Source organism: Peromyscus eremicus, chromosome 16_21, assembly GCF_949786415.1.
Source record: "Peromyscus eremicus chromosome 16_21, PerEre_H2_v1, whole genome shotgun sequence".
In the NCBI taxonomy this organism is placed as follows: domain Eukaryota; kingdom Metazoa; phylum Chordata; class Mammalia; order Rodentia; family Cricetidae; genus Peromyscus; species Peromyscus eremicus.
This window is the reverse complement of record NC_081432.1, coordinates 27,134,458-27,148,692: the sequence shown is the minus strand read 5'-3', so window position 1 is coordinate 27,148,692 and position 14,235 is coordinate 27,134,458. Positions and strand designations below refer to the sequence as shown.

General features: G+C 40.8%; 1 protein-coding gene across 4 annotated transcripts in view; it reads left to right on the top strand.

The window, feature by feature from the left end:
• Positions 1-13,299, top strand: part of Lims1 (LIM zinc finger domain containing 1) — a 112,295-nt gene extending 98,996 nt beyond the window's left edge. For 3 of the 4 annotated variants that reach the window (XM_059243800.1, XM_059243802.1, XM_059243799.1), the window contains exons 6-10: positions 576-726; positions 2,391-2,483; positions 4,362-4,410; positions 6,380-6,455; positions 9,745-13,299. In XM_059243800.1, the coding sequence (XP_059099783.1) occupies positions 576-726; positions 2,391-2,483; positions 4,362-4,410; positions 6,380-6,455; positions 9,745-9,859 (484 nt within the window). In that variant the 3' untranslated portion in view covers positions 9,860-13,299. Of the gene's footprint in view, positions 1-575; positions 727-2,390; positions 2,484-4,361; positions 4,411-6,379; positions 6,456-6,625; positions 6,789-9,744 lie in introns of those variants that run through there. The other variant, XM_059243801.1, reaches the window with a different exon arrangement.
• Positions 13,300-14,235: the final 936 nt, after the last annotated feature.

Below are 14,235 nucleotides of genomic sequence, written 5' to 3'. Positions count from 1 at the left end.
AGTACATGGCTGTGGAGTTATTTCCTAGATCATGGACACCTTACCAGTGGCTACACCCCTGAAGGCAAATGATTCCCCTTCTGCCAATAGCCATTGACTGCCAAGAGCTCCTCAGCTAAGGGTGGGGCCTACTGTGCCCCTCACTCAATATAATTTATATTTTATAATAATGCACACCTGTGTATCCCAGGCTGTCTGCAAACTCACAATCCTCCTTCCTCAGCTTCCCAAGTGTTGGGATTACAAATGTGGACTACTATTCCTGGACCCAGCACTGTGAGTTTTAAGGAAGACAAATGGACTGAAATGTGACATGTTACTGTGGGACAGCAATGATGAACAGGACTGAGTGGCGTGTGTCTGACCTTTTCTTGTATCTCACCATTAATACAAGATACTGGTAACAACCTGAAACCCAGACAAGTCCCTTAATTCAGGTTTATGAGGGGAAAATAGAAGTTGTCAGGGCTTGATGTGATTTTATCTTTTAAAATCTTATAAAAAATTCTGCTACCTCTGTTGGGTACCTGTTCAGCTGTACAGTAGTATTTAGTTGAATGTCTTTTGGTGGACAGGAAGGAGCTAACTGCTGATGCCCGGGAGCTGAAAGGGGAGCTGTACTGTCTGCCATGTCATGATAAGATGGGGGTCCCTATCTGTGGTGCTTGTCGGAGGCCCATTGAAGGGCGAGTAGTGAATGCCATGGGCAAGCAATGGCATGTGGAGGTAAGTACACCCTGGCCAAAGATAGCCAGTACTTTCAGTTTCTATGCCTCAGGTATGGTAGCAAGATAAGAACGTTTAAAGACTAAGTGTTGGCATGTTTTTCAAAACAGTTGACTTTTGTCCTAATTTGTTTCTCTATCACTGTGATTTAAAAAACAAACAAACAAAAAACTGACCAAGCCAAGTGTGGTGGCTCACTCCTTTAATCCCAGCACTTGGGAGCAGAACCAGGAGCCTCTCCATGAGTCCCAGGCTAGATCATAAGTTCCAGCTCAACCAGGACTACATAGAGAGACCCTGTCTCAAAAACAAAACAAAACAAACAACAACAACTGGCCAAAAGCAGCTTGGGAGAAGAAAGAGTTTATCATGGTTTACAGGTTATTTCCATCATGAAGCGAAGCCAAGTCGGGAATTCAAGTCAGATACCTGGATGCAGGAACTGGAGCCAAGAGCAAGGAGAAATGCTGCTCATTGGCTCCCTTCCAGGCTCATTGTCAGCTAGCCACTTTTCTTACACAGCCCAGGTTAACCGGCCCAGGGACGGCACCTCCCACAGTGGGCTGGGCCCACCCACATCTATTAGCAAGCAGGAAAATACCCCACAGACATGTCCACAGGCCAATCTGGTGGAGGCAACACCTAGAGTTATAGACTACTTTGTATCAAGTTGACCAAAGCTAACCAGCACAACTTAATAATAAATTAAAAAAAAAATCTAGAATGTTGTAACATGACAGCATACTGCAGGGTGTGTACTTTGTTCTTAATTCCTTCTTGAGGACAAGTGTCACAGTTGTAATAATTAGTTATTCTCAGTTACAGATACACTGGGATGCCCATCTCCTTCCATATGTCTTATTTAATAGTTTGTATTTTTAAGATGATTTGATTGTATGTATATGAGTGTTTTCCCTGCATGTGTGTGTCTGGTGCCTGTGAACACTGGGATGCCCATCTCCTTCCATATGTCTTATTTAATAGTTTGTATTTTTAAGATGATTTGATTGTATGTGTATGAGTGTTTTCCCTGCATGTGTGTGTCTGGTGCCTGTGAAAGTCAGACAAGGCCATCAGATCCCCCGGAACTGGAGTTATGGATAGTCATAAGTTGCCGTACTGATGCTGGAAACCAAACCCACATCCTAATCCAGAGCTGGAGGTGCTTCCAACTGCTGAGCAGTTATCTTTTTGGTTTTACAAAACAAGGTTTCTCTGTGTAGCCCTGGCTTTCCTGGAACTCACTATGTGGACCAGGTTGACCTTCAACTCACACCTGCCTCTGCCTCCCCAGTGCTGGGGTTAAAGGCGTGCGCAGCCACCACCTGGCTAAGGTAACCCATTAGAGCCTCATAGACACAAGAATTGAGACCATAAAAGTAGCTGGGCTTGCCAGGTATGGTGGCACACACCTTTAAACCCAGCATTCACGAAGCAGAGGCAGATGGATATCTGTGAATTCCAGGCCACCCTGGTCTACACAGCAAATTTTACATCAGACAGAGCTATCAGATCTACATAGTGAGGCGCTATCACCCCCAAAAAAGGGGGGATCTGGTTATTGATCTTACTATCTTTTCTAAGAATTAGTTAACTTTGAGGTTACTTTGTTAGCTAAATCAAATAACAGCATCTCAAAAATAATCTATTCAATGTTTTTCCAGCATTTTGTTTGTGCAAAATGTGAAAAGCCATTTCTTGGACATCGCCATTATGAGAGGAAGGGCTTGGCCTATTGTGAAACTCACTATAATCAGGTAATGATTGTACTTACTAGATATTTGATACATGCAAATTGAAACTCATCAATGTTTCAGCTGTAGAGAAAGCTCTTGGAAAATGTGCATTGGTCTACAGAGATGTATTTTAAATCATTGAGTCTTGGAATACTTCATAAATAACATACAAATAATATCTATTTATCTACCTTTTCCCATAATCTGCATTTGCTTCCCCTGGATGCATTTGATTTTACTATATAAAAATAGACTGTTATATCAATACACATATCTTCATGTACAGTTATATATGTGCATTTCAGTCCATAGTTTTTTTGTTTTTGTTTTGAGATTTTTTTTCATTTTATGTGTTTGCCCAATTGTGTGTCTGTTCACCCTATGTATGCAGTGTCTATAGAGGCCAGAAAAGGGCATTGGATCCCCTGGGACTGAAATTATAAATAGTTGTGAGCTACTACATGGATGCTGGGAATTGAGCCTGGGTCCTCTGGAAGAGCAGCCAGTGCTCTTAACTACTGAGATGCCTCCGCAGCCCATGAATAGATTTTTTTAAAAAATATTTGTAGTAGTTCTTTGAGAATTTCATACAGTGTGTTTTAATCATGTTCACGCCTGTCTCACTCTAACTCCTCCCAGATTTACCTGACCTTCCTACACCCTACTTTATTTTTTTTTTTTTTAAGATTTATTTACTTATTATGTATACAGTGTTCTTCCTGCAGGCCAGAAGAGGGCACCAGATCACCAGATCTCATTATAGGTGGTTGTGAGCCACCATGTGGTTGCTGGGAATTGAACTCAGAACCTCTGGAAGAGCAGTCAGTGCTCTTAACCTCTGAGCTATCTCTCCAGCCCCACCCTACCTTCTTATAACCCCCCAGTTTTTTTTGTTTTTGTTTTTGTTTTTTTAAATAACCCATCTACTCCAGTTTGTGCTCCCATTTACATCTGGGTATGGGGCTGTGCACTGAAGCATGGTCAGTTTACAGGAGCTACACTCTTTTTTTAAAAAAAGATTTATTTGTTTATGTATGTTTATGAATGCTCTACTTGCATGTATGCCTGCATGACAGAAGAGGGCATCAGATCCCACTATAGATGGTTGTGAGCCACCATGTGGTTGCTGGGAATTGAACCCAGGACCCTTAGAAGAGCAGTCAGTGCTCGTAACCACTGAGCCATCTGGAGTGGGTCAGGAGCTCTACTCTTAAGGAAGGTTGACTCTCCTTCCCCCAGAAGCCATCAACTGTCCTAGCTCCTCCTCAGTGAGGACTCAGGGGTTTTGGCTAGAATACTGAACAGGTAGTGGCATGTCCTCTCAGAGACTCTCCTCTGTGTTCATTGCTCCTCCCTTGGTGCCCATGCAGGCTTGGTGTTGGCTATATCTGCACTGTGAATTGCTGTTTCCCCCTTCCCTTGTATCCAATAGCAACCTGTGAACAGTCACTTTCTGACTGTGTAAATGTCCTCCTGCTGAGATTTGCTGACGTGCAATAATGCTGCTGTTCTGGGTGGAAATGATAGTTACCTGGTTTAATGCCGTCCATCCTCAGTTGGCTGTCGGCACTCTGCTTGAACAGCCGCCATCCTCCCTCCTGGGCATAGGGTTGCTTGTCTGTCCATTTCTTATCTGGAAGGACTTGTATTTTTTATTAATTATTTTGGTGCTCAGATTGTCACCAGGAAATGTTAAAGTGATGAAAAGTGAACGATTTTCATTGTAACTAATCGATTACTACTTTTCTCTAGAAAGGATAAATTCTAAACTTTAGTTGCCAGCCACTTGTTTTTCAGTGGTAAACAGAAAGGACAGAGATCATAGAGATATTTATTGTAAAGAACTAAATTCCAGCACACCTTGAGCTCTTACCACTTGTTTCTTGTCTTCATCCTCAGCTGTTTGGTGATGTCTGTTTCCACTGCAACCGTGTCATAGAAGGGGATGGTAGGTATCTGGGGTGGATGAGGCCACTTCGGCATAAGGACGCTTGTGGTATGGAAAGTGAAAGGCGCTGACCGCTTCTATGGCCGTGATGTGGTCATTATCCCTTATTTCCTCTTGGTGTGCTTCTCAGGTGCTCCACAGTGGAGCGATGGGCTAACCAGGCAGGACAGCTGCTGTAAGCTGTGTACCGAGTCACAAGGACTTAGTGAACGGACTAACCGGGCAGCACAGCTGCTGTAAGCTGTGTACCGAGTCACAAGGACTTAGTGAACAGACTAACCGGGCAGCACAGCTGCTGTAAGCTGTGTACCGAGTCACAAGGACTTAGTGAACGGACTAACAAGGCAGGACAGCTGCTGTAAGCTGTGTACCGAGTCGCTAGGACTTAGTGCGTGGGCTAACCAGGACAGGCAGGACAGATTGGCTACAACATGGGAAAGCAGCTGTGTTTGCTAATGGTCACTAACCAACCCTGCCAGAAATTTCCTGACAGTTCTAAACAACACTGTTTACAAGATGCTTTATGGTTCTCAGCAGACATCACCTAATCAGGAAATGCTTTGTGGAAGACTGCAGTTAGTAGCAAGGTTAGTCCAGGAACCATCTTTAGGGCCGTAACAAATCAACTTAACTGCGGGAGACAGTTGAAAAGACAAAGGAAGTTAGATTCTTAGTGTCATCTTTGAAAGAAATCCCCTCACAGTCAGATAAAGTCTGGAGTTCAAAAAAATATTGTATCTGATTCCTATTTCTTCAGTGGGCCAACAGCAGTAGAGACAGAAACACAGCAAAGAGCTGTTGGTCTTCAAGCCTTGTCAGAAAAGCTCATCTGAGCAACACGAGACAGGCTGGCTATTGCCCACAGTGCTGAGAAGGAATCGTAGTTGGTGTCTCTGATTTGTAAGTAGAGAAAACTTAATATCTAAAAAGGGCAAGACAGGGCTAGGGAGGTAGGTCAGAGGGTAAGTGCTTGGGTAACATGAGGACCAGCGCTCTGGCCTTAGCACTGTAAGTGCTACCTGCTCAGTGCCGCCTGCCTGTCTTTCCAGTGAGGCAGAGCTCCCCAGAGCAAGCTGCCAACCCGACTAGCTGTAGTGGCTGCTCTGAGTTCAACTAAGAGACCTTTCCTCGAGTAATGAGATTGAGAGTGGTCAAAGAAAATTCCCATATCAGTCTCAGACTTCTCGTCACATAGATACATACATGCACCCATGCACAAAGACAAGTGCGGAAAAGAAGAAAATTAAAAGATAGAAATACTCTTGCTTAAATTGAAACTTTGTGGGTTTTTTTGTTTGTTTGTTTGTTTTTTGGTTTTTCAAGCCAGGGTTTCTCTGTGTAGCTTTTGGAGCCTGTCCTGGAACTCGCTCAGTAGACCAGGCTGGCCTCAAACTCAGATCTGCCTGGCTCTGCCTCCCGAGTGCTGGGATTAAAGGTGAGCACCACCCACCACCTGCCTATTTTTTTTAATAATGTGAAAAAAGCCAGGCTTGGTGGTACATGCCTTTAATCCCGGCATTCAGGAGATAGACACAGGCAAATCTCTATGAGTTTGAGGCCAGCCTGGTCCATATATAGTGAGTCCAGGCTGGCCAAGAGCTACACAGTGAGACCCTGCCTCAAAAAACAAACAAAAGAATGAAAAAAAAAATAGCCATAATTAAAAAATAGATTTGTTGGAAGCATATTAATAGCATTGAGTTTTTTAACTGTGTTTTTGCAAGAAAAAAAAGACCTCTTATCAGGCATGGTGATGCACATATATAATTACAGAATCAGGGAGGCTAAGGTAGGGAGATCAGGAGCTCAGTCCAGCCTGGGCTACAGAGTAGGACTCTGTATCAAAAATGAAGGAACCTCTCAAGAAAGAAGGCACTTGGGAACAGCCTTCTTTGTTCTTCAGGGTTGGAAACAAGCCCCTCTTCCCACAGTGAAATGCCCCGTGTGACTGGATCTCTTTTTTCCCCAGTGGTCTCTGCCCTCAACAAGGCCTGGTGTGTGAGCTGCTTTGCCTGTTCCACCTGCAATACCAAGTTAACACTCAAGTAAGTCCTTGGTCGGCCCAGCGTGACTGCTAAAGCTAGGTTTCAGATGCCATTTAGACTCTAAGAAGGGGAGTGACTGCTGCCTTTGTCTTCTTTCTCCTGAGTCCTCTGATGTAAATGTTCTTCTTTAACTGTTCTGTTCTGTCCCTTCTTCTTTGTTCTGCTCAAAGGGATAAGTTTGTTGAAATTGATCTAAAGCCAGTCTGCAAATACTGTTATGAGAAAATGCCAGAAGAGTTTAAGAGGCGACTTGCCAAACGGGAGAGAGAAGCAAAGGATAAGGACAAGCAGAGAAAGAGAAAGCCAGTGTGTCTGTAACGTTCTGTCCCTTCCAGGCCGTTCCCACTGCTGCTCCTGTGGTCAGTCTTCGGGATGCCTTTCTTTCTGCTTGTCTTTCTGTCCTTTTCTTTTTTTGCATGTTTTTGTGGCCATCAGAGATTGAAATGTACTTGTCCTGTGTAGAGTTGGTTCCTTCGCCTATTACAGGTATAAAACTTAATGAGACCATACTGAACACTGGCTTCCATGCACATGCCTGCCTTGTCTGTGCTGTTTTCCCAATGTTTCCTTAGAACAAAAGCTATTTTGTGGGCAAAAGTTTAAATATGCCTGCTGTAGCCAGGCAGTCGTGATGCACGCCTTTAATCCCAGCACTGGGGAGGCAGAGGCAGAAAGATCTCTGTGAGTTCAAGGCCAGCCTGGTCTACAAAGCGAGTTTCAGGACAGCCAGAGCTACACAGAGAAATCCTGTCTCCAAAAAAAAAAAAAAAAATTCCTGCTTTAAACAGACTAACCAGTTCTCTTGTTTGAAGTTTATATTTCCCTTCTAATTCTTTAACAAAAGGAAATAAAAACAAAATTTTTTTTAGAGTTCCAAAAACCATGAGGAAAAAAATGAAACAATCCTGTCAGTAATTCAACAGAGTGTCAAATATTGAAACACATTCCATACAAACCAAGAGTAAGAGCCCAGCACCGTTTAAAGATCACAGAGAAAAGGTGTCCTTGCCACACTGTGACAGAACAGCTGAGCTGAGCCCACAGATGAAGCAGGCATGTGCACAAGCCTGATCTCACCACCATTTAAACTAAACTGCCCCTCAAATATTTGGTTTGCTGCTTGGCAACATTTAACATTTGAATTGGTGTCCACATTAGTTTCTCGTGAAAAATAGATGGAAACCCAGGCCCACAACTGTCACCCCAGCACTTGGGAGGCTGAAACAGGAGGATTGTCTTGAGTTCAAGGCCACCCTGAACTATATGTAATTATAGTACTATAAAAAATAGAAAAATATTTTTAAATATGTAAGTAGGAATTATTCTTACTATTAACATTGTTCTTTAAAGTCACTTCAGTGCTAGATGTGATGGTACATACCTTTAATCCAGCACTCAGGAAGCAGAGACAGGCAGATCTCTGAGTTCGAGGCCAGCCTGGTCTGTATAGAGAGCTCAAACAAACAAAATTACCTCAAAACAAGTAGTTTTCAATTTAATGTGCTTTAAGATGCATTAAGATTTTAGCACATTTTGTAATTATTGTCATTCATAACAGTGTACCACTAGGCTTGTTCTACAAATGCTTCCGAAGTATAACTTCACAGCAGATGAACAAATTACAAAGTTATATACTAACTCATAATTGCAGACCTTGGAATTCGATAATAAGAAGCTCCTGCAATTGCTATGTGGGTGCATTGGAGATGAAGACCATCTAAGAGTTGTTTTCTCTAGAGCTGTTCATGAGTAGAGTGATACTATGTGTTGTTCTAGCTTTAAAAGAAGAATCAGGTTTTCCACTGAACTGCCACTTAAGGGATACTTACGGTGGTGCTGTTACCTTACTGCTCAAGAATGATAGCAGCCGTTTTGTCCCAATAGCTAAAATAACCTATTAGGATTTAAGCTCTTTTTTTTTTTTTTTTTTTTTTTTTTTTTTAACAATTTAAGGTAATTTTTTTTTTTTTTTTTTTTTTTTTTTTTTTTTTTTGGTTTTTCGAGACAGGGTTTCTCTGTGTAGCTTTGCGCCTTTCCTGGAACTCACTTGGTAGCCCAGGCTGGCCTCGAACTCACAGAGATCCGCCTGGCTCTGCCTCCCGAGTGCTGGGATTAAAGGCGTGCGCCACCACTGCCCGGCTAAGGTAATTTTTTAAATTAGGAGATAGAAGGAAAATAATTTGTACAGGAAAAATGAAATCATACAGCTGCCTAATTTAAAATACTAAATAGTAAGATCTTTTTACTTTCAAACAGTAAGTCACTCACATTATAAAAACTAATTCTTTGCTTTAAATAAACTTACTGTTGGAATAAATGAATTGGTGACAGGCATGGTGGTTCACACTTCTAGTCCCAACATTGGAGAGGCTAAGATGGAAAACTCACCATGAGTTCTAGGCCAGCCTGGGCTCCAGAGTGAGACTGTCTCCACCAACTATCGGGTAGGAAGCAGACAAGAAGAAAGCATTAGCCTCATACTTTAAAATGTGATTGACTGTACTTGGGCTGAAGAGACAGCTCAGTGGTTAAGAGCACTTGCTGCTCTTTCAGAGGACCCAGGTTCAATTCTAAGCACAGACATGGCAGCTCACAACCATCTCTAACTCCAGTCCCAGAGATCCAACACCCTCTTCTGACCTCCATGAACACCAGGTAGTGCACAGACACATGTGCAAGCAGAATACTCATACACATAAATAAATATAAAAAATTAAATTTGATTGACTTTATCTAAATTATATTATATACATTAGATTTCCTGGAACACTTAGTAAGATTTAATAAACATTTCATGTTCTAAATATAGGTGTACAGAACCATTATATAAGTATATTTTTTTAACTGATACCAATCATTCTTTTTTATTTCTTTTCTTTTGTGTCTTGTTGTTGTTGTTGTTTGTTTGTTTCTTTGAGACAGGGTTTCTTTGTGTAGCCCTTGCTGCTCTGGAACTCTCTTTGTAGACCAGGCTGGCCTTGAACTCGCAGAGATCTGCCTACCTCTGTCTCCCAAGTACTGGGATTAAAGGCGTGTACCACCACTGCCCGGCTTACCAATCATTCTATACATTTATCATAAAAAGAACTGAGATTAAAATTACAGTTCTTTACTGACGTGAATGTAGATATTTTATATTGTATGTTATATTGGTGTCTTTATTTATATATAGTTTAGTGAATTTATGTCACCTTATCGTGTGTGTGTGTGTGTGTGTGTGTGTGTGTGTGTGTGTGTGTGTACTCGATATATTTCCACTAATTTCTTTTTTGTATATAATTATCTTTAGGAATAAATTTGTGGAGTTTGACATGAAGCCAGTCTGTAAGAAGTGCTATGAGAAATTCCCACTGGAACTGAAGAAAAGACTTAAGAAACTGGCTGAGACTTTAGGGAGGAAGTAACTTCTAGTTGGTTTGTTTTGTTCTGTTCTGTCTTCTAACCAATAGTACTTAAGTTGACCCACCCTTATCTAAAGGTGGATCAAAGCATTAGAGAGAATGCTTTTCTTCACTTCCCTTTTCTGATTTAAAAAGAAAACATATCTATTCCGATGTAAAACACAGATGAAATCAAGACTTTAGCCTTAGCAGTCTGTGGACTGTTTAGAAAAAAAAAAGAGAAAAGAAAGAAAAGAAAAAAAAAAAAAAAACATGTTAAAGGGTAATTTTGATTAAGCCTTGTCCTCCAATCAATAAATTTAACTCTTCAACATTAAGCACTGTGCTCTGCAAATCAACGCTGGGTCCGGGTGGAAAGAGAACCCACTTCCTCCACAGTCCTAGGCCAGCCACAGCTGCATATTGAAACCTTGTTTCAAAGAAAGAAAAGTGGCTGTGTACGTCATATTACCTGTGTGCTGATACCTATGCTTCATACCTAATCTAACTTGCCTTGCTTGCCTTAGAAAACTGCATTCCCTAATCAGGAATGCTATATAATACCAAATAAAAATAAATAGTTTGACTGGGATTTATATAGTGAGCTTTTACATGACTCAGATTTTAAAAGACTCCAGACTTTATTTTATATCATAAGAAAATAATTTCTCACTCATATACTGGAGAAGGATATAAGAAAGATAAGTAAACTACCAAAATAATTCCTATGCAGTCTTAGTGTATTTATCCAGCTAGTGTTGTAAAAGGAACATGCTAAGAAGCAAAAATGTTTCAGAATGACTTGAATTTTTGTTAAATCACTATGCTTAGTTTTCTATTTTGTTCTTATGAACTTTTTTCTTCATACAGTTACTTAATAAAGTTGCTGTAGCTACTAATATGTCTTTTACAGTCTTGAGCAAAACAAACAAAAAAACTATGCCAGTTATCTTGAAAATACTGCACACTTTGTGATATTGGGAAAATGAAGCATTTAAAAAATATATTACACAATTATGCTTTTAAGCTTAATGTAAAATATATAGTATTCAAATAGGACATGAGATGAAATATTATGCAGCTTGGAATGTATACTTTGAAAAGTGGGTGTGAGCCAGGGATGGCAGCCCTGGTCTTTAATCCCTGCACTCTGGATGCACAGGCGGACAGATCTCTTACAGATCTCTTGGGAGTCCTAGGCCAGCTAAGGCTGCATATTGAAACATTGTTTCAAAAAAAGTGACTGTGTAGGTCATATTACCTGTGTGCTAATATTTATGCTTCAGACATAATCTAACTTGCCTTGCCTTAGAAAACTGCATTCCCGCCATGCAGCAATGGCGCACGCCTTTAATTCCAGCTCTGGGGAGGCAGAGCCAAGGCAGATCTCTGTGAGTTCGAGGACAGCCTGGTCTACAGAGCGAGATCCAGGACAGGCACCAAAACTACACAGAGAAACCCTGTCTCAAAAAAACAAAAACAAAATAGAGAAAAGAAAAGAAAACTTCATTCCCTAATCAAGAATTCTAGATGTTTCATATAATACCAAATAAAAATACTTGGACTGAGATTTATAAATTTAGAATCATTCACCACTGATATAAACTTTTTTAAAAATTCTTTTCTCAGGAAGCCAATGGAAATTAATCCCTGTCCTCTTATTAGAATGATGGTGATATATGTTTTAGTTTTTTTTTTTTTTCATTTCAAATGTAATAATTTGGTTTTATCTACTATAAGATAGTAAAAAGTTATAAATGATACCTTTAGATTGAAAGAAGGTAGTAAGAATATTAACTTTAGGTAAAAATCGGTTCTATTTCATAAAAATTTTTATCCTGAAATGTCTGGACCATTTTTTTTTTATAAACTCAATATGCAACAGTATGAGCATTTTAAAAATGTTTCTGCTGCTAACGTGTTGCCTTTTTTTTCTAAGTTACCAAGATATATATAGCCAACATTGCTGGGTATAGTGACTCACATTGTAGTCTCAGCACTTGGGAGCTAAAGCAGGAAGGTTGATATGATTTGGAGTCCAATCCTAGTCTGTGATGCTGTCCCCCAAGACATCCCCATAAACAAAAACACTAGTATATTGCTTTGCCATAAAGGCTATCTCAGGGGCCTAGGAAAGAGCTCAGTTGGTAAAGTACTTGTCATACCAGTCTGAGGACCTGAGTTTGAACCTGGAGGTGAACAGATTTCTGGACTCACTGGGTAGCCAACCCAGCCTAACTGGTGAGCCCCAGATCCAAGGGGAATATCTGTCTCAAAAGAAGCAAAGTGGATGGTTCCTGAGGACTGACAGACACCCCAAGATGGACATCTGGTCTCCACATACACACACTTATGCACACATTCAGAAATATATACTAACACATATACACAAAAAAGTGTATCTCAGGATTCTATTACTCTGCCATTCAAATGTTTGTAACCATGACTTTTTTCAAATACTTGGTTGTGCACATTATAGAATACATTTCTGTTTTCAGATAACTAACTTGTAACCAGTTCTTTTATTTTTTAATATTCTTTTGTGATTAAGAAAACTAAGTGATTAAAAACAATACATGCTTTGTGTTTGTTTAGCAGTTTAAAATTGTGTTTGACAATAAGAACCAAAATATCTTCAGTGTGCCTTTGCCAGCTAATGATGACAAGCAGTGAACACCTTAAAAGTATTTATGAAGTATTATCCATGCGCTTAGGCAAGTAGAATTTGTAGTCTAGGGTCTCGCTGCTAAGTTCTTAGGTACCTCACTAGAAATAGGGAGCAGAAAAGCAGGCGTGCACATGCTTCCCTCATCGCTTTGGAGATGTATGGCCTGAGCCTTTGCTTACACGTCTTACATGTCATCGCATAGCCAGTCCCCACTGCCATCTTTGCTCAGTCCGCTTCAGACAGGACTCTTCCTGCAAGTTTGACTTGGTAATTATATGATACATAATCAAGAGAAGGTGCTTCTCTCTGTGGTGGGTGTCATTGGAGCCCTTAGTGTGGAAGAAGATGGGGAGGTTTAAGTGGAGCAAAGACAAAGACGTGGTCTAGTTCCTGTTTGTTGTTGGGTTTTGCTGGCTGCTGGCATTGCCAGTGAACATCTCTGTTTGAGTTTTAGGGGCAATCTGAAATAATTCTTTGTGCTCATCAGATTTCTAAGTGCTCTTTTTGTCCTTAGTTATCCTAATGTAATGGGGAAAACGGATACACATAAAATATTTTTGTGTCATGTTCAAAGCCTTATTAACACTTTGCCTGAAATAGGTCATTTTGCCTCATCCATTTGCCAAAGTAGCCAATTCCAAGTTTAGGAAACTTTGATGTAGGCTGACAATATTCTTGTATTTTATTTTAGATTGTAAGCTTAATGGCAGGAAATTATATCAATAACTGTGCTTTTTATGTACCAACCATTGCTGTATACCTTTGGTGCTTAATAAATGTTCATAATTATTCATAATGTGTTATGTGTCATTTAGTTTGACCTCTTTTTGAAGACTCAAATATTTAATGTAATATAGTAGAAACACTCATATATGTGAATAAAAGAAAATGTCCTGGGTATTGTTTATATGACAAGTTTTAGCACCTTTTTTGGGGGGGGGTAATCTTTTTATATACATAACATATTTTTATTGATTATTTGGACATTTCACATCATGCACCCTGATCACATTTTCTTCCCGGTTCTCCCAGGTCCACTCCCCACCCTTGTGACCTCCCCCAAAACAAAAGAGGGGAAAAAAAAAACCAAAATACCAAATCCAATTTGTGTTGCCCATATACTCACTGGATCATGATCAAACTCCCAGTGGGCAGCCCCTTAAAGAAAACCAGTCCTCCCCCCGCCCCACCAGAATCCATCAACTGTGAAGAGCTACACTTCAGCATCCCTATCACAATTATTTGCACCTTTTATATTAACTTTTCCTGGGGCAACGTGGATCAATGTCTGCTCATCTCAGAGAACCATTTTACCCTAGTAGCTTGCTGACTTGGTGACTTGAGTGGACGCTTTCCAGGAGCATGGGTGAAGGCGCCATACAAGAGTGTGGGTAACTCCACAACAGCTGTATCACAGCAAAGCTGTGCTTCAGCAGTGGGAGAGCCTCCCCAAAGCTGCAGAAATGGCGTTCTACCCGCAGTTACCTTTCCTCCTGTATACTCCAGCGCCTCTCAAAATCGTGTGCCACTGGGGTAGAATCACGTGCCTCTGGGGGTGCACTGTGCTGATATCTCGGGTAAGGCCTAATGACCTCCCCCACAGGCCTTCTGTGAGGAAACAGCAGCCTGTCTTCTTCAGGGCCTCCTGCGGGTAATTGGCAGCTATGATTAAGATGGTACTTGATGTTTTACTCCAAGGATAACATTCCACAATGCCACAGAAAGTGTTGGA